This window comes from Piliocolobus tephrosceles, chromosome 2 (assembly GCF_002776525.5).
Source record: "Piliocolobus tephrosceles isolate RC106 chromosome 2, ASM277652v3, whole genome shotgun sequence".
In the NCBI taxonomy this organism is placed as follows: domain Eukaryota; kingdom Metazoa; phylum Chordata; class Mammalia; order Primates; family Cercopithecidae; genus Piliocolobus; species Piliocolobus tephrosceles.
In genome coordinates this window covers 184,690,299-184,711,030 of record NC_045435.1, presented here as the reverse complement: position 1 = coordinate 184,711,030, position 20,732 = coordinate 184,690,299, and the positions used below count along the sequence as shown (strand labels likewise).

Here is a 20,732-nt window from a genome sequence, read left to right as displayed (position 1 = left end):
TAGTTATTTGTATCCATATCTATCAGCTCAACTAGATTATAAACTCATTGAAAGGAACTATATGTCATTTCTATCTGTATTGCTTGAGATGCCTAGTGCAGAGGAAATTCTCAATGTTTGAAAAGTATGCGTAATACAGATGGAATAAAAGTATGAACAAGTCAGCCACTTGTTTGTGACAAAAATGGAGAACTCCAACCCCACCCAAAGGGACCCATTTACTTGGATCCAGCTTTAAAAATGAAAAAGTCTTTGCAAGGTCAAGACACAGAGTGGTCAAATAATTTTAGAACACCTCTGACCTTCAGTTCTTCTGTGCTAACGGTGGAAAAGAGTGGGTGCTTTCATACTCTTGTGGCATCATATTTGCTATGAGAGATATTCCACTTCTCAGAAGACCATATGGAAAGCAAATGATGTAAAAAATGAGTCACACAGTAAAGGGGGTTAGAAGAAAAGGAAACAGAGATTATCCAACTCAAAAAGAATTCCACACATAGGCAAGTAAATGTAATAAGAAGTTTATTGGATTTCTAAATATAATAAAGTAGTTGCAACTCTTTTACAGAAAAAAGAAATATAATTTCCATATTCATTCTTACAGAGCATTGAAAAAACATAATTGATAGAGAAAACTGATAGAAGGTAAATAGAAAACAGGTCTTAATATAGTCGGATAATGCATAAACACAAAAGAAAATACCTAAATCACTTGCTTATCACAGATTTCATTCTCTTATTTTCATACTGAACTATGTGTGCTATTTTGGATACATCAGTGATGGTTTGTAATGTAGTGAATAAATGCAATTTGCTAAGAATATAAGAAAAAAGAGAAACCCATATTTTAGGAATACCATGGCTCTGTCAGTATCACACATATGAAAATAGACATATTCCTTATATGTTTTTGTGTGCCTTTCTCTAAGTCAGAGAATGTTATTCAGACCAGCAGTTCATCATGGTGGGGCTATGATTGTGCTTAGCTAGTAGGAAGTGCTGCTCTTAGTAGACACATTTAGCATAGAGAAAACCCGGCTTCTCACCATCTCCCCCCTTATCTATCCACTTGTAAACACCATTTAACCTTTCCGTAAGATTATCTTTCATGGTCATAATCATCAGATTGAAACTCAGAGCAAAGCCGTGCTGTGTCTTTCCCAGTCCATTTGTTTCCAAGGGGAAACAAAAAAAAAAAATCTCTGTATCCCAACATCCTTATGACATTACACTGAAATTTTTAACTCTTTTCTAGCGCTAAAATCTGATTCTCGAAAAAATAAAAAAAATGACTAGTGTTGAAATTGGATAAGGTAAAAACAGAAAAGGAACATCAACAGGAAGAGTAGGCATTTTTAGTGAAAAGTATCACTGTTTCACCAAAGAGTCAACTGGATTCATCCAATGATGATGACTACAGCAGGGTGGTCACACTCTTGAAATTATGAAACATAGCTGTTCCAACCTCACCCGTAGCTTATGTAATGGGGCTCCTTATATGGAAACCAGAATGGTGGCTGACTGCAATGGCATGGAGTCCATCTTCCGTCGTTTGTCCCCTTTTACTTCCATTTGGTAAAGCTGGGGAAGGTAGGAGATAACTTTATGACCAAGAGGACACCAAGAGCTTCCTTGGATAAAGGTTAAGTGGAGGTATCTTGCTTTGCCCAAACAGAGGCATATTCAAGTGAATATGGAGCCAACTGACTTAGAAGGAAAGGGAACGACTTGGCAAGTGTAATCTGCCAGCTGGTTGAGTCAGACGACACATTGAGAACGATCTTTTTTGGAATCATGTCCTCCCTTCAACCCTTCTCCTACAATCATGCACTGTCTACCTCGTCCTATTTACATGGACCCTCTCCTGTTGCCATCCGTGGGTAAGAATGCATCACTCTAGGCTATGCTGCTGCTCCAGCAACAGTATTGACAGTTGTCAGCGATGGAACTATGGAAACAAAAGCCATCAAATAACATACACTACTATTTTTAGGAGTCAAAGTAATGCTCTACAGATCTGGCAAGGACATTTGGCCTCTTGAGCTTCCAATCCCCACAGCCAAGACTTTTCTTTATTTTCTCTCATGTTAGCCTGAGAGACAAAAGGAGAATGAATGTGCTGACACTTTAACACTCTAAACCACCAATGCTTAGTTTATAAAACACACATATGACACACATCCTAATACAGACTATGGTTCTATTAATTCTCTTAAACATTTTTTTTTTCCTGACTAAATGTTTCAATGCCATAAAGCTTACATTCCCTTGAAGTGGAGTACAGGAAACCTCAGCAATATGCTACCATCCAGTAAGATATAAATATAAAGAAGCTGTATCAGCAAGGGATGCTCAGGGAATGTGTTTGCAGCCCATTTCACGGTAGCCGCTCGAGAGGGGATATTGGAAGTGAGTGACTTTCTTCCATTTGGCAAAGTTTCCTTATCTCAGCACCTACTCTTTCTGATGGTATGTTTTTGAAGGCTGCACAGTACGGCTCTGGGTACCGTGTGTACATACATATGTAAGGAATAACGTTTATGTTGCTCAGAATAGGCACTTTTTGAAGGCAGTAAATCTAAAAGTAAAGTTAATAGAGCCTATATTTAGTGCTCATCTTCTCACTTTGCTGATGTGTATGCTGAACAGAAGATCACAGATTTGAGTCAGTCTCGCAAAGAGGCCGGAGTCGGCAAATGGCTATATTCAGAGCTGGGGAAGTCTTGCCAACTCAACTGTAGCTGTTAAAAAGGCAGACTTGGAGAAGGTGCAATCGTTTTTCTCAAAGGTGATGGCACAGAAAGAGAAAAGGCATGAAATAAAAGCCTGTGTGCGTGGCTCAGGGAGAATTACTATCCTCAGGCTCTGTATCTTCACGTCACATCTACTTCACGGCACAGATTTGTTACTTAGAAAGTCCTTTCCCTTTCTTTTTTTGTATGTCTCATAATTGCACATATTCCCTTACTTAGTTGAAGAGAAAGAGAAGCCCCAAATCTGTTAGTGTAATGATAAAGGTGTAGGTTAAAAGACAAAACAAACAAAACAAAAGTGGTTTATTATACAGAAAACATGCAAAAGCTCAACGCTACATCCAACTGCAAAGGTTTTGCATCTAAGTTTAAATTTTCACTTAAGGCACATTAAACCACACGATAATTTTATACATGCCAAATAATCAGACAATCAAGTGTCATGTTTAATTCTATTTGCTCTTTGAGATGTTTCTTGAAAAAGAATGAGGGCATGATTCAGATTTTCAGAGCGGAAATATTCTGACTTTGCTTAATAAAGAAATGAGTCTTGGATAATTTGCTCACCGGCTTTCCCAAGAGAGAAAATGGGTAGTAAAAGGAAGAAAGTCTTTTAAAAATAATTTTGCTACTACTTTACTATAAAGTGTTGGTGACAAGATTTAGTTTCTAGGGTCTTAAATGTCTTTCCTCAATGATACTCCTCAGTTCAGACTTGTCCATTATGCTAGAAGGATGGCATGGTACCATGCTAGTTTCAGTTTGCTACCTAGAGAGGGAGGTCCAAGGCACTTTAACTGTTTTTGGCACTATAATCCTGACATGTTGATGTATTTGACACAATTCTATAAACTAAGCTCAAAGTATATAGGATTAGTAAAATGCAAACTCTGCCCAAATACCAGCTCCCCATTTATTATTTGGAAGTTAAAATATGAAGCCATTTCCTATCGTTGGCATTTAAATTATAAAAATCTCTTTTCCTCTCGAAGTTTATGTTGGAAGGAATGAAACACATTGGGCAGATATATCATAACCTGCCTAAGCTACTCTCCTATTTCTGGTTTATAATTACTAAGTGAGCATTGCTGTCACCCAAAGAGAAAGAGAAGAAGGAACTTTTTTCCCTTTATACTTAACGTCTCCCAAGAAAGAATAAAAAAAGAAGAAATGTATCTAAGAAAAGCCAGCTCTTCCCATTTTGCATTTCTTAAACTAGTTTGGAAGCAGAGTTAAATAATTTGGGGGTGAGGAACGACATTCAGACTTCATATTTACTCTCTCGTGATGAAGGAAAGAGTCAAGAAAGCAACGATTACTGCTATGCCTCGGGAGAAAGCACAGCAGGCACCATATGAAGTGGCAACACAATATATCAATAATAATGACCATGAATAGTTCTTTACCCTTTTCCCTACAGATAGAAATATAAAGAGGCAATCATGCATGAGAGATAAATACCTGTTTCCACCCCCACCTCAAATTGCTTTGGCATATTTTAAGAGATAAATGGATCCACACAAAATTTAAATAGCTTTTTCTTCTTTTCAGCTGCTACAAAAATGGGTCAGGTATCGGGTTTATTAATTCCCTGGCCTGAAAACCCAAGTGCTTAAAAAAAAGATTTACTTTTTGAAGGATCAGCTTTCTTGGAAGGTGTGTATGTGTGTATGTGTGTGTGTGTGTGTGTGTGTGTGTGTGTGTTTTGAAGACAATACAATTGTATGATCCCTAAATATGGCAGAATAAGCTATATAAAGTGAAATAAGAAAAGTTTTATTAGTTTTTTCTTTATATTATGTGAAGATAAATTAGATGATTTATAAAGGTATTTGAAAATAATGTTTTTCTAAAAGGCTGCTTTTTTCACATTTACCACCTCATTGTCTTTTTGTTCCCTCTAATGAGAACACAGATTCCACCCGTGTGAGTCTCTACTCAGGCATTCTAGATAATTCTGAGAAGTGCTCAAATTGTGTCCTCTATTAATCCATTCCTGGGGTGGGAAAACTCCGTCTGTTCGACAAGAATCATTTTCCACTCCACTGGCCATAATATTCGTCAAGCCTCACAGGGAGGCGAGACACCTTCCTCGTCTATGAATGTGTCATCTCAACCAAAGCCACCGCTCTCCCGGTCCCATTAGTGTCTCCTTTATTCCTCAGGTGTGAGGACTAGGAAGGGGTGAGAAGCCATGTGCTGTTTAACTTGGCTCTCATTAGTCCCAGGGAATAAGCAGGTGGATGATGATACTGGCTTGATGGATGATACACTCCAGGGAGGGAAATGCATAAAACACTTACCAGGTATGACTATTTTAAAGGATTCTTGGATTTAATGCAGGAGATTTAATGAGAGGAAATGATATTTTTTCTCTCACTTCACATATTTTAGGATATAGCAAACAACTAAAGGAGAGAAATGAGAAGAAATAAAAAGTGGAAAGTACATCCTAAAAGTACAGCTTCCTGAGGGATGCAGCTCAAGAAAAGGAACACTCACTTGCTGAACTGCTATATAGAGCAACTTCTACAGCATACATGGAGGCTTTCTAGAACGTTTTCCGAAAACAACATGGTACCACATTCCTTGTAATTATAATAAATCACAAAATGACAGCATCCTGGGAAGCGAAGTCTATCAAATGGCAAAGGCCAAATCTCAGACATGCCAACAGTTCCATAACACTTGTTTACCCACATTGTCAGCTCATGGATTGGCTGGATCGGAAACGCTTGTTGCAGCAACATGCACTTGGTGCGCTCTCAGCAAATGTGAATGGAGAGAGAGACTAAAATGCATTGTTAACCTACAGCGGTTTCTGACTCTGTGGAACGTACATCGTGGTCCATGGGAGAGAGGCTTCTTTTAGGAATCAAGTCACCTCTGCATGCCAATGAATTCCAAATGATATGGTCTCGGTTAATATTCTGAACCTGACAGAACCAGAGAGATTTTTGGTGAATGGAATGTAAACCAAGTCTCTCTGGGGAAATTTACTGCAGTGTGCTTTGTTCTGCCTGTTTGTTCTTATCAGTGACCTCTTCCCATCAATTTCCTCACAGTGCTAATCAGGCAGAATACCTAGAGGTTTTCCACAAGATGACATAGATGTGTGCAAGCTGTAAATGATCTCCAAGACTGCAGTACACATGTGGATTTGCCACCTGGCAGTCAATTGGTCTCTGAATTTCCCTGGACGACTGGGGGCCTGGTAGTCTGTGAGAAGTCGATACTGTCTTCTAAGGTGTTCTCAGCTGTAAGCACAGCTACTTGGAGACAGCAATGGACTTGCAAGACTTGGGTTTATCCCCAAATCTGCCACTTCCCAGCTATGTCATAACTTTTGGCAAGTCACTTAATGGTTTGAGCCTCATCTTTCTCTTCTAGAATAGGGCTATTAATAACCATCCTCCTTGGGCTATTTTCTGTGCGGAAGCAGTTTGTAAGCTCTCTTAGGAATTATTATTTTAGAGCTTAGAAAGTTACCTCCAGGTCCTGCCCAGGAGACTGATGGCAGTTTCTGCCTACAGTGCTCTCTCATTCAAAGCTGGGGTAGAAGAAGCCACAATCATGGTCTTCCCCAAGACAAAGGTATACTATTTAAACTAAATAGTCATCCAGAGCAACGAGGAAAGCATTTGTACATTTCCATATAAAACTATAGCATAATAGAACCCCTTTCCTCAAGAATGATATCCTTTTCCACAGATGAACTCAGCGGAAATAATGAGTTTTCAGCAGTACCACTATTTTTTGCTTTTGACTTCTTCCTTGTTGGACATGGGGATTACACACCAACATTTCCCAACTTTTTTTTTTTTTTTTTTTTTGGAGATGGAGTCTCACTCTGTTACCAGGCTGGAGTGCAGTGGTGCCATCTCTGCTCATTGCAACCTCCACCTCCCAGATTCAAGTGATTCTCCTGCTTCAGCCTCCCGAGTAGCTGGGACTACAGGCGCACACCACCATGCCCAGCTAATTTTTGTATTTTTTTAGTAGAGTCGGGGTTTTACCAGGTTGACCAGGATGGTCTCAATCTCTTGACCTTGTGATTCGCCCGCCTCGGTCTCCCAAAGTGCTGGGATTACAGGCGTGAGCCACCGCGCCTGGCCCATTTCCCAATATTTTAAAGGTCATTATCAACAAGTCAGATAAAAGGGGTGTACTGTTCATGGGTTAGTTACTGGGGAAGGCATGAAGCTACATAACAACTGTCAGAATGGTCTGTCTTCTAAATAGGAAAGTACAACCAGCAACAAAAAACTCATCAACTCTAATGTCTGACCCTCAGAACATCCTTCAGACTAATTTTAGAGATTCTTAAAAATTTGTGTAATCAAAGCTTTTTTAAAAAAGTAATGTAATGCCCAAAACAAAACAAATATATATGGAAGGAAAAGGAGGGGGAAGCAACATTGTATTGGGTACTACAGGTTTTGTGTGGCACCAACGAGAACAATGCCCCAAAGGCTGGCTCTGTTTTAAAGTCATGGGTAGCTTGGAACAAAATGTGATGAAAGAAATGTAAGATCTCTCCTTGACACAGGTGATGTTTAAGTAGTCAGAATTGGCACTTAGCAATGAATCTGTAAGGGAATTTTAATATCAAGTGGAACAGATGGCCGGGAAGTCCTTTCTAATAATGGACTTAGACTCAATAGGAAAAGAGAGATGTCCTGCTTGTTCTCTTGTGGAGGGTCAAAGGACATGTACCCTTGCTGCAAGAATAGAAGACGTAGCTGTGGATCAATAAGAATGCTCATTTTCTGTTATAATAAAGTTCATGGAGGGCTGCTTCCTGTTCATACTGTGCATGCTGGTTTACATTTTGGCAGACCATCTTCTCTTCCAATTATAAAGAGATGGAAAAGCAAGTAAATACTTCCTCAGGCTTCCTACATGCCTTTTTCTTCCCATTGAGCCTGATTATTTGGAAGCCTTTCTTTCTGTTAAGAAGGAATTTCCAGAATCCATGATATTTTGGCCGATGCAGAGGGTCTTCTCTGAGTATAGCCTATGTTTCCCTGTTGTGCTTTAAATACTGTTTTCTCAACTTCCAAATCAAGTCAATTCATCAGCTCAAGATTTCTTATCAAATTTTATGTCCTCCATAAAGTCTTACTAATGTCACTGGAATTACTCTTCCTGATTCCACTTTCCTTCCTATTGAGTAAGTACAGATTGAAGCAGTTGGATCTTATTATAGTTGGCTTGAATCAAAGTTACTTAGGGGCTGATTCTCTTACAGTGATTATTTGGTAATTATTAAATTGAAGAGCTGAGTAAGAGAGAAGGATGTTGGGGAGACAAAAAAAATAAAAAATAAAAATATGGACTCCTAAATGATTAGAGAAAGAAACTGCTCACTTTTTCTAACATGTAACATCTCTAGGTACAAATATTTGAGCACAGAATGAATGAAGTGAATCTCAAAACCAATCAACCAGCAAATATTTATGTATAACCTGTAAAGTGTCCATATATTTGTGTAGAACCTATAAAGTGTTAATATTTAACATGAAAATATGGACGAAAAATGTTATATTCTGAAGAAGACAAGGATAAAAGGAAAGGGCTGAATGGATTATGAACTGACCCAGAAGTGGGAATCTCATGGCTGGCATATGCATTAGCTTGCTTCCTGTTTTTAGAATGAATTTGATTTTGGCAACATCCAAAATAGTACAGAACAAAAATTAACAGAACTGTCTGTAGACATGGGAGTTCTATCCTTCTGTAGCTTTTACACTTCTGGGCCTGAGGATTTTTGGGGAAATTCTCTTTGGGTGATTCCAATTTCATTTACTTTCAACCCTAAAGAAAGCCTTTCAACCTAGCCTGACTCATGGTGAATTGCCAAGTTTCACTGAGTACACTGAAAATTAGAAAATATATTTGTGTCCATTGTTTAAAGAGCAGCAGAGAGTGACAGGACATGACACTATGTCAATAAGTGAAGAAAAGTTGAATGAGTTGGTGATATCAGACATGAAGAGGCAAAGATTTGGACTTAAGACTTGTTGTGTGGAGCTACAGAGCTAGAATAGATGTATATAAGCACTACTACATACTGGCCATGACTAAGAAGATATGGGATGGTAATTCATCAGGAAAATAACAGAGAAGGTTCAGATCTTTAAAAGGTGCATGATTTTATTTTATTTGGGAATAGCATTCATGTTTGGGGGCAACTGTTAACTCTCTGTAGTGGTGCAGAACACAAGATAACATGGTGATGCTTCTCTTTCTTGGTAGAACATTCCATTTGTAGGGTAGAGAACTGAATTTAGAAGCCACATTCAGTACCAAATTGACTGAATGCAATTGTGGCTGTTTAATAATGTTTTCATTTGGGTACATTAAGTAAATGCCCACCAGAAGTAAATGAATAAAGATTTCTCTGGCCCTTAAGTGGATGGGTATCTAAGAAAAATTAACAATGCTACATAACATGAAAGGCTTAATGCAATAATCTGAAAGTACTATAAAGGAATCAGTTACAGTGTTTCCCCCCTCTCTAGTATACATAGGTGTTTGTAGAATATTTTTATTTTAAACAAAGGCTAGATGTAGAGATATTTATTCCTGCATTAAGAGACTTCTGTCAGGTAAATAACAACCAGAAATTAACAGCAAAAGTGTAGCACTTTTTTTTTTTTTTGTAACTTTGAGGGGGACCTGTCAATCAGTTAAAGAAATAAACACATCTTTCACACAGCTCTCTACAAAATAAGGGACCTGCATGTTGTAACTAAGACAGAGTCCACAACTTTTTGCACAAGGGCCAGGAAAATTAAATAGAAAAGGGAATTAGTGTCCTTTTTTCTGGACTGAAGGGAAATTATGCCTGTAGTCTGTGATCTAAGAAAAACTGGTGCTGTCCAACCTGCTGAAAAATATTTTAGTATCAACTTTTACAATATAATATTAGTCTCACAGGCTAAGTGCTAATCTATGTTAAAATTCTGAAAATATAATAGTTATTCCTTTGCTATAAGGAAAGTTATCAAGCTGCAATGGAATAAAATAAAATGCCATCATTAAAAATATAATTTTTTGTGATTAAATTGCTTTGGACTTAAAAAAAAAAATCTTAACCTAATCTTTGAAAGATTACTTTGCATACAGCTGAGAAAACTAGATCAGTCACAAATGAATCTTCCAAGAATCTATGACCTCAGTCCCTGATAAAAATTCATTAAAATGAAACAGAAAGACTCCATTATCTCATTTCACTTTACGAATAAATACAACCTAAAAAATATGCCCCTATAAAGGAGGATTTTATGGATGCCACATCTATTTTCTGGTAGCCTTCCCCTTATTAATATAATCATAATTCCATAAAATCATAATGCATTGATTTAATTTACAAAAAATCCAAGTACAGAAACACTAATAGGTAGGATGGAAAGAAGGAAAGAAAGGGAGAGAGGAAAGTAGGAAAGACAGAAGAAGAGGAGGAAGGAAGAGGGAGAAAGGAAGGGAGGAAGAAAGGAAGGGAAGAAGAATCCTTACCAAGTCATAGTAGCTTCAGTCAGGTAACTTTTTAAAGGTTTGAAATAAGGCTATGCTAACCAAGTAACAGCCTCATGAGAAAAGTTTCATTCTAGTTATCTGTCAAGTAAATAACTTGGCCTGAAATATTCATGGTTGCACCATATTAATGCCTCACTGAGAATAAGTTTTGAACTTGTTTGGACCACTATTAAGCAAATAAAATGAACACAATTAAAAAATATGCTGAATGGGTGGTAAAGGTTCAAGCTGAAGTCTCTGTCTTCATTATCTGACTAAAGCTACTGTAAAATCAAAGAAAAGACACTAACATCCATTACATCACCTTCTGGCAGAAAAATGTTTTACTCATTTAAAGACCTATGAGATACTTCCAAGACAAGGAAAAAATAAATACTACTGGAATATATTAAGATGAAAAGTTGACTTCTCTCTCACTCTTTTCTTTCTTTTTTACTTTTTGGTGAGTATACTTTTGAGATTTGGTGGTTATCATTTACATCATTGACTCTTCAGTGGAATATTCATAGTAGTGTAAATAGATTCTTTGAAAATAAGGCACAAGTATATGTTGTTCTCTGATTGTCTCCCACGAGAGTGCACCAAACGAGCGATCTCAAGAAATGGACTTGAGGCACATTTTGCAGAGGTATCTTTTTCAGTTTGCTGGTTTCCCACAGATGGCTAAAGCAGGGGTATGGAACATGCTGTCATATTTCATTCATAACACACATGTACTATAGCTCTAGGCAACAGATGGACAATCGCTTGTTTGAACTACAAATGTGAAATACTAAGGTAGAATAGCAATATTTCTAGAAATGTATATGAAAAAATAAAGCCTTTCCAAGCCAAGAGGAATGGTGAGAGGCTTTGAGGTTACATCAGTGTTTCCCTGATCTCCCTAGCAGCTGCCATAATTTCCCCAACACCCTTCAAAACTTGATAATGGAAGTATCAGGGGGCAGCCGACGCAGATTTGACAAAAGAAGCCCAAACCATATCAAATAGAAATAACACTGTTATTCCTGGCTGGTTCACATTAATAGGATTTTCACTACCTATAAAAAGGGTTGGAAGTTGTGTTTTCAGAGTCCTGTCTATATTCCACTAACTCTCTACTATAGCCCCATGGAAAAAGTTCTCTCTCTCTTCCTCTGTACCCAAATATAAAATATTTGTTTAAATGTAGAGTTTCATATCCTTTAAACCTCACCATAAGCATCTCTGCAGAATCTTTCATAGGGAACAATTATAGTGTTGATAAGTCCACCTCCTTAATCAGCACATACCCAAAAAAGTTATTTTGATCAGAGAAGTTGCTCCTACAGAAATAACAATGTGTTAATGACAAGAAAAAGAACCCACATCTTTGCGCTGCAGAGATGCCAGCACCTAACAACCTGATGCCTTATGCTGGGACACATGACTCATTTTTTGAGTCAATTATTTACTTATTTATTTATTTAAACAATCGCATGCCACATGTCTGGCTAATTTGGTTTTTATTTTATTTTATTTTTTGTAGAGACAAGGTCTCACTGTGTTGCCCAGGCAGGTGTCAAACTCCTGGCCTCAGGCAATCCTCCTGTCTCAGCCTCCCAAATTGCTGGGAGTACAGGTGTGAGTCACTGTGCCTGGTCTTATTTTTGAGTTTTAAAGGCAATTTTCTTTGCCAGTGAGACTCCATGTTGAGTCAGTATGGTCTGGCGATCGACAAATTTAAGAAATCCTATTTTGATATGTTCTGCAGAGCCCATGATATAGTGGATTTTTTTCCTTTTCCATGTCTCTGTTGTTACACAGAATTACCAAATATTTATATTCTTGATACTTTTCAAAATCAGTATATTTTTACAAACTTTCTGTTATAGACTCTGATTTTTCCTACTATTTATGTATTTAAACCACAACAATTATGATATTATATCAGCAGACAGTATGATTATAATCATTAAGGTAATACCATCTTTTTCTCTCTGTTGCAGGCAAAATTTCATGCAACTAAAATATTAAAGAGTGACTTGGCATTGTTTAAATCAAATGATTAATAGAAAAGACAGTAATATAAATCATATATTTAAGAAACCCTAGAATAAAATATGGTAGGATCCTTTCCTTATTATACCTTGTGAAAGAAAAATTAAAAAAACCTCTAAATCTAAATATTTCTACATATGTATGAGTGCACATTCATTATTATAAAAGTATAAGTCTATCTTAAAAAGAGATTTACTTTAAAAACCTTTGGTAAAGATACTCTGAGGTTATGTTATAAGAATGCATAATAAAGATTGTAAGCAAACAGTATTCTGCTGACGATGCCACAGGGATGGGTCTGTGACAGCATTTTCTTACAGCTTTTTCTCTTGACATGTAAACATTCAGTTACATAAGGATTTAAATGTAATAAGCAAGTAGAATGTTACTACATTTTATAGTATAAATATTCAATAAATTCATCTTCTTTTGGCAAAATTAATAATAATATGACCACTTTAGGAGATACAATCTATCCCTCAGTAAATTGAACTCTTTGCTTTGTCCTAAAGAGAATTTCCCCCAAAGTGTTACATAAAAAGTTACTAAGTCAAAATTCAAGCCGATTACATTATCTGCCCTATCGTCAAATAGTCAGTGCTCCTTGAGGTCATCAGCATGGTCTGGCCTTCAGTTTAGAAGGCAGGAAGTCAGAGACACAGTTGACATTGCCTCCGAAAACTCACATGCTGCCCCTAAGTGAATCTCATCATATTTCACATTATGAGAAATATACGGTCAAGAGATAAGAGAAGCAGGGTAAATAAAAGACAGTGGTCAAAGGAAGCTCTTAAAAGCTATAATTTTGGTGGTTCTAACACAAAACTGTTTAGTGACAAAAGCAAATGAGCCATACATTAAGGATGAGCTGTAGTGACCATCGGCTTAAGAATTTCTAGTCACAAAAAAAGAATCACTTTTTATGATCATTCCTATTCAAGTAAAATAAATTTAATTGGAATTCCTGAGGAATAGTTTGCAATTCAAAACATGTATCCATAATTTTTTCATTTCAGTTCTGATGTTAAAATTAAAAATTTAAAAAAAAATCACTAGAAATCGGAATATCACTTTACAATCATGAAAAAGATATCTGTGGAGTAAGGAAAGGGTACATTGGAGGATGTAATTACATTTGTTATTTTGGAATCTTAAACTGGGTGTTAGGTATATAGGAATTCATTATATTATTATTTATACCTTTTTGTAGACTTAAAATACTCCATAATTTAAAAGTATATATTTGTGGGAGATTTGAAGAAAGGTTTAAGAAGTCTCAAACCAAAATACTTAGTTTACAAAATGGCAACTTGCCACGACTAAGCTAGGTGTCTCTCCTTAAGTGAAACATGTTCGAACTTAGTAAGTATGGCTTGGCAGTTGGCAAGCGAGTGTTCCACTGGCTAATAAAAGTTTGAATAAAGATTCTAGGCAGACATTCTGCATATTTTTAGCTCATAAAGACAATTTTTTTCAGTGATTGTCTTTGAAAGTGTGGTGTAAATGTCACATTGATGATATGAAAATGTCTCCTGCAATATGTAATTTCAGTTGCAGAAGGATTACGAGAATAATGAAACTGTGGTTTCACAATCTTTTCAGGCTTTCTACTCTTTTGAAAGTAAACCAAACAAAACTGCACAATTTTAGTTTGTATGCTCTGATTTGCAATTGTCAGGCAAAATGGACCTGGTCCTAAAGAAGAAAAAGAAGAGCATTTGAACTGTTTTTTCACAGCTTTCATCCTCTACAGAAAAAGTCCATTTTGATAGTTGTGTTGGATATTAGAATAAACATGACAATATTTCTAAGATGAAGAGTGGGACAATATTGAAAATGTTATATTCTAGAAGAAATCAAGTTTGTCTGTATTACCATGTCCAGGTACTGTAGAAAAGAAAAATCTTAAGGTAATATTGTGGGACAATAATGTTTTTTAAACGTAACCCCAAAATGCCTTTTCTAGCATATCCCACCTGTAATTTCTTTAGAAAAATACTGAAGCTTAGTTGTCTGTCAGCACGTATTAGCTATGGGCCGATAACTCTTTTCCAATTAGCCTTGATCACTGGTCACTATAGATTCTGAATTCTGATGGCTGCAAATTAAATTTGGGCTTGTTCTAACTTATGTAATTTACAACTTAAATTCTTTACAGCCTAACAAAAAAAAATTGTGCATTTCCCTCCCCAAGGACATGAGTAGTAAAAAGCAACAGAAAAATATATTCTTCAGTACATGGGAAAAGAATGGCTACTCTTTACAGTCACAAGCAAAACGGAAATGATAGGATGGAGATTTCAAGCCTAAAAGCACCTGTGAGTTGGCAGACTCACCCAGGAAAAACTATGTGACAGCAAATACCACACTAAAAAAAGCCATTCAACCAGATGAAAAGTGAGACAAACATAGGGATTAAAAGTTACAGGAATGCAGAAGTGAATGGGATGGAGCATAATCTGTGCAAAAATGTGGAAGTCCTTGGGAACAAAGGCCCATCAAGATCCTACATGATTCAATGTGAAATGTGTATTTGGTAACAACTTTAAAAAAAAATCTCATAATTTATGTGTTTCTAAGGAAAGGTTAATAGCAGATGAAGAACAGAGACTATCCTGTAGTTTGATGGCCTTTCCTCTCGTATTTCTTATCTTTTTCTTGTGTTCGTTCTTCTCAGTGCCAGCTGAACAGGTGACTCAATCTAAAGGTCAGTGCTCGCCTTGGCGGTCAACACCCTGATGCGGGCAGAGTTGCAGGTCTTGCAGAGGATGTGCCCATCCAAGGGGTAGCAGCCTTGGTTATCTCCTTCAGACAGGAGACCACCGCAATCCTAGAACAGTAAAGACAGATGGAAACGATGCAAGTAAAAATGTTAAGTACATATGTGGAGAACAAATGATTGAGCTTTCTATTCAAGGCCTCCATAATGTGGCCACTTACTATCCTTCCTGCTTTACATTCTGCTAATCCCCTGCATCCTTTCTCCCACTATATAACATAGTATATCTTGAATGTAATTGAATTAAAGATTGGGGACATAAATATAAATGGCCATAAATATAATCCTAAGGTCACTTCATATGAAATACAGGTGTAAGAAGAGAAGAGGCCACCCATCTTGGCTCCCATGTAGAAGTTTGCTGCCCCTACTCAAATAACAAGAGGAAATAAGAATGTCCCTAACCACTGATTCATTTTTACCCGTTACCATTAGTTTAAGGATCTCTCAAAATGCACACACAGGTACAGGAATGGAATGTTTTGGCCATTTCTGGGCTACAGCAAAGGTAGACTGATTTCTGCCAAGCAGAAGGGCCACCAGTGGGTTCTGTGTATTTACTTTAATTGTAGTAAGAAAATAAAATCCTGACGTTTGTGGGGAGCAGTGGTTTGCTGTACTTTCTAAAGGAGACAGTACTGTATAGAGCAAAGACTGCTAGTCTGGGGGACAGGCCTCCTGAGCACCACCCATAGGTTTGCCACAGTCTGCCTCAATGCACACAGGCTGACTGACACTCTGAAAATAGCTTCTGATTTTTCTACCTTACCGAGCTGTTGAGAGGATCAAAGAAGACAATGGATCAAAAAAAAAAAAAAAAAAAAAAATGCAAAGAAGTGCATAACTGTAAAGGAATATACTACCGTGGACAGCTCCTCTTAGGGTCCATTTTGAAAAGTGTTATATAACAGTTAAATGCTGGCCTTTGTCTTTGCAGAAAATAGAAGTTTCTTTGGAAAATAAATACATAGTACTTTATCAGGAGGTGTGTGTTTACTAACTTTAGTATAAACTCTCAAAGGCCACAACAGCTATGAACCTCGCCTCTGCTATCCACCGCGGTGGCAAGGAGGTCCATGCAGCTCATGTCTTCATTTGGCATAGAATGAAATTGAAGCTAACAGGGCATCCAGATCACAACAGCGGCGATGGTTATACTCTTCGGGAAGTCTGGCTTTACCAAAAAGAACATGCAGATCTACTGCAGCTCTAGAGGCGTTCAGGAAACTGAGCAATTAGTAGTGCGTGCTAACAAAGAAATAAATCTCCGTGACTCCGACCAAGAAGTTCTAACCAAAGCCTCGGAGCCAAAGTGAAAGATTCAATAACACCGTTTCTCACCAATTTAATATTTCGCAATTTACAATGTCCTTTAATATACAATTTTGTATTTCACTCTTACAGTCTTATTCGGAGGCGTTAAGGACCTGAGCCCTTTCTTCTGGTGAGGAAGCAGACTGAGCCAGGTAAAGTGACTTATTCAACAGCACGTGCTTGGAATACTAGTGTCAGATCTAAAATCCAAGTCCTAGGAGTAAAGGCACTAAGGCCATTCTGAGATTTAGTCATTGCTACATCTGTATAACCTAGCTTGAATGAGCCTTTCAATGCCTGCCACAGACTGGCAGGGCAGGGGTGTCAACCAGACCTCGCATCGGTAGCAGTGAACATGGAAATCTCGATCCAAAGCCACAATACGGACAGTCTCCTCCTGGCCCGGGGCTGGCATAATAGGCTCCTTGCACACAGAACATCGCGGGGCAAATTTCCTGAAAATGGAGAGAGAGTTCTGGTTAGACACTGCACATTGACACTGAGGTGGGACACAGAGGTAAAAGGAAAAGGTGGAAACTGAGTCAGGATATCTGCTTCCTCATCTGTGAGGTGAGGGACTTAGACTGAGGGACTGTGGAGGTTTGTCCATCAATAGGTGGCAAATACTGTGATATTTGACAAGGTGAGAGAGTGAGTGTGTGAATTGCTTGGGCATGAAGAGCATCTAGCATCTCTTTCCTGCATGGTGTGTGGTATGAAATTCACCTTTAGAAAGGTTCTGAATGCAAACCCTGTGCTTGGGCTAGGCTAACTGGAGGAGAGAACAAAGTCCTGTCCAGCCCCTACCCTATTTGTTTCTGACTTTTGCTTCTAGACTTTCGTATGCACTCCTCAGGTCCCAGAAAAATATTCTCAGGCTGGTATTTTTGCCTTGTTCCCACCTTTTAGAGCTTCTTTCTTGTAAATTTGTCTTGACTTCTAGGAACTGACACAAGAAGACTCAAATGCGTAACTTTTCAAAAGGGCAGAAGTTAGTGAGTTTAAATATACATTACACAAAACTGAAAATGGCCAAGTCTGCATTTCCTACATTTTTTATTGTTAAACTTTTGCTTAAAAATTAAAAGTTAAAGAGCTATCAAATTATTTAAAGGATTTTAGCACTATTAAAGGGTGAGTGTATACTAACACACATACACATACATATATGTATACATATGCATATGCATATGTTTTTGAGGCTGCTGGTAAATAATTTTAATACTTATTAATTTCTTGGTATTTCTTAATATGATCAATGGTACCTAACTTTTTTTTTCTTTTTTCTTTTTTGTCTGTTACTTTATTTTTTTTTCTTTTTTATTTATTTATTTATTTATTTATTTTATTATACTTTAAGTTCTAGGGTACATGTGCATAACGTGCAGGTTTGTTACATATGTATACTTGTGCCATGTTGGTGTGCTGCACCCATCAACTCGTCAGCACCCATCAATTCGTCATTTATATCAGGTATAACTCCTAATGCAATCCCACCCCCCTCCCCGCCCATGATAGACCCCGATGTGTGATGTTCCTGTTCCCGAGTCCAAGTGATGTCATTGTTCAGTTCCCACCTATGAGTGAGAACATGCGGTGTTTGGTTTTCTGTTCTTGTGATAGTTTGCTAAGAATGATGGTTTCCAGCTGCATCCATGTCCCTACAAAGGACGCAAACTCGTCCTTTTTTATGGCTGCATAATATTCCATGGTGTATATGTGCCACATTTTCTTAATCCAGTCTGTCACAGATTGGCATTTGGGTTGATTCCAGGACTTTGATATTGTGAATAGTGCCGCAATAAACATACGTGTGCATGTGTCTTTATAGCAGCATGATTTATAATCCTTTGGGTATATACCCAGTGGGATGGCTGGGTCATATGGTACATCTAGGTATAGATCCTTGAGGAATCGCCATACTGTTTTCCATAATGGTTGAACTAGTTTACAATCCCACCAACAGTGTAAAAGTGTTCCTATTTCTCCACATCCTCTCCAGGACCTGTTGTTTCCTGACTTTTGAATGACTGCCATTCTAACTGGTGTGAGATGGTATCTCATTGTGGTTTTGATTTGCATTTCTCTGATGGCGAGTGATGATGAGCATTTTTTCATGTGTCTGTTGGCTGTATGAATGTCTTCTTTTGAGAAATGTCTGTTCATATCCTTTGCCCACTTTTTGATGGGGTTGTTTGTTTTTTTCTTGTAAATTTGTTTGAGTTCTTTGTAGATTCTGGATATTAGCCCTTTGTCAGATGAGTAGATTGCAAAAATTTTCTCCCATTCTGTAGGTTGCCTGTTCACTCTGATGGTAGTTTCTTTTGCTGTGCAGAAGCTCTTTAGTGTAATCATATCCCATTTGTCAATTTTGGCTTTTGCTGCCATTGCTTTTGGTGTTTTAGACATGAAGTCCTTGCCCATGCCTATGTCCTGAATGGTACCACCTAGGTTTTCTTCTAGGGTTTTTATGGTATTAGGTCTAACATTTAAGTCTCTAATCCATCTTGAATTGATTTTCGTATAAGGAGTAAGGAATGGATCCAGTTTCAGCTTTCTACTTATGGCTAGCCAATTTTCCCAGCACCATTTATTAAATAGGGAGTCCTTTCCCCATTTCTTGTTTCTCTCAGGTTTGTCAAAGATTAGATGGCTGTAGATGTGTGGTATTATTTCTGAGAACTCTGTTCTGTTCCATTGGTCTATATCTCTGTTTTGGTACCAGTACCATGCTCTTTTGGTTACTGTAGCCTTGTAGCATAGTTTGAAGTCAGGTAGCGTGATGCCTCCAGCTTTGTTCTTTTGACTTAGGATTGTCTTGGCAATGTGGGCTCTTTTTTGGTTCCATATGAACTTTAAAGCCGTTTTTTCCAATTCTGTGAAGAAACTCATTGCTAGCTTGATGGGGATGGCATTGAATCTGTAAATAACTTTGGGCAGTATGGCCATTTTCACGATATTGATTCTTCCTATCCATGAGCATGGTATGTTCTTCCATTTGTTAGTGTCCTCTTTTATTTCACTGAGCAGTGGTTTGTAGTTCTCCCTGAAGAGGTCCTTTACATCCCTTGTAAGTTGGATTCCTAGGTATTTTATTCTCTCTGAAGCAATTGTGAATGGAAGTTCATTCATGATTTGGCTCTCTGTTTGTCTGTTACTGGTGTATAAGAATGCTTGTGATTTTTGCACATTAATTTTGTATCCTGAGACTTTGCTGAAGTTGCTTATCAGCTTAATGAGATTTTGGGCTGAGACAATGGGGTTTTCTAAATATACAATCATATCATCTGCAAACAGGAACAAATTGATTTCTTCTTTTCCTAACTGGATACCCTTGATTTCTTTCTCTTGCCTGATTGCCCTAGCCAGAACTTCCAACACTATGTTGAAGTGCTGAGAGAGGGCATCTCTGTCTTGTGCCAGTTTTCAAAGGGAATTTTTCCAGTTTTTGCCCATTCAGTATGATATTGGCTGTGGGTTTGTCATAAATAGCTCTTATTATTTTGAGGTACATTCCATCAATACCGAATTTCTTGAGCGTTTTTAGCATGAAGGGCTGTTGAATTTTGTCAAAAGCCTTTTCTGCATCTATTGAGATAATCATGTGGTTCTTGTCTTTGGTTCTGTTTATATGCTGGATTACGTTTATTGATTTGCGAATGTTGAACCAGCCTTGCATCCCAGGGATGAAGCCCACTTGATCATGGTGGATAAGCTTTTTGATGTGCTGCTGAATCTGGTTTGCCAGTATTTTATTGAGGATTTTTGCATCGATGTTCATCAGGGATATTGGTCTAAAATTTTCTTTTTGTGTTGTGTCTCTGCCAGGCTTTGGTATCAGGATGATGTTGGCCTCATAAAATGAATTAGGGAGGATTCCCTCTTTTTCAATTGATTGGAATAGTTTCAGAAGGAATGGTACCAGCTCCTCTTTGTACCTCTGGTAGAATTCAGCTGTGAATCCATCTGGTCCTGGACTTTTTTTGGTTGGTAGGCTATTAATTATTGCCTCAATTTCAGAGCCTGCTATTGGTCTATTCAGGGATTCAACTTCTTCCTGGTTTAGTCTTGGAAGAGTGTAAGTAAGTGTCCAGGAAATTATCCATTTCTTCTAGATTTTCTAGTTGATTTGCGTAGAGGTGTTTATAGTATTCTCTGATGGTAGTTTGTATTTCTGTGGGGTCAGTGGTGATATCCCCTTGATCATTTTAAATTGCGTCTATTTGATTCTTCTCTCTTTTCTTCTTTATTAGTCTTGCTAGCGGTCTGTCAATTTTGTTGATCTTTTCAAAAAACCAACTCCTGGATTCATTGATTTTTTGGAG

At 37.6% G+C, this 20,732-nt stretch overlaps 1 protein-coding gene across 3 annotated transcripts in view; it reads right to left on the bottom strand.

The window, feature by feature from the left end:
• Positions 1–505: 505 nt before the first annotated feature.
• LPP (LIM domain containing preferred translocation partner in lipoma) overlaps positions 506–20,732 on the bottom strand; it is a 751,777-nt gene continuing 731,550 nt past the window's right edge. For all 3 annotated transcript variants that reach the window (XM_026455659.2, XM_026455658.2, XM_026455660.1), the window contains 2 exons: positions 16,742–16,862; positions 506–15,144 (listed from right to left, as the gene is read on the bottom strand). In XM_026455659.2, coding sequence (XP_026311444.1) covers positions 15,016–15,144; positions 16,742–16,862 — 250 coding nt within the window. In that variant the 3' untranslated portion in view covers positions 506–15,015. The remainder of the gene's footprint in view (positions 15,145–16,741; positions 16,863–20,732) is intronic.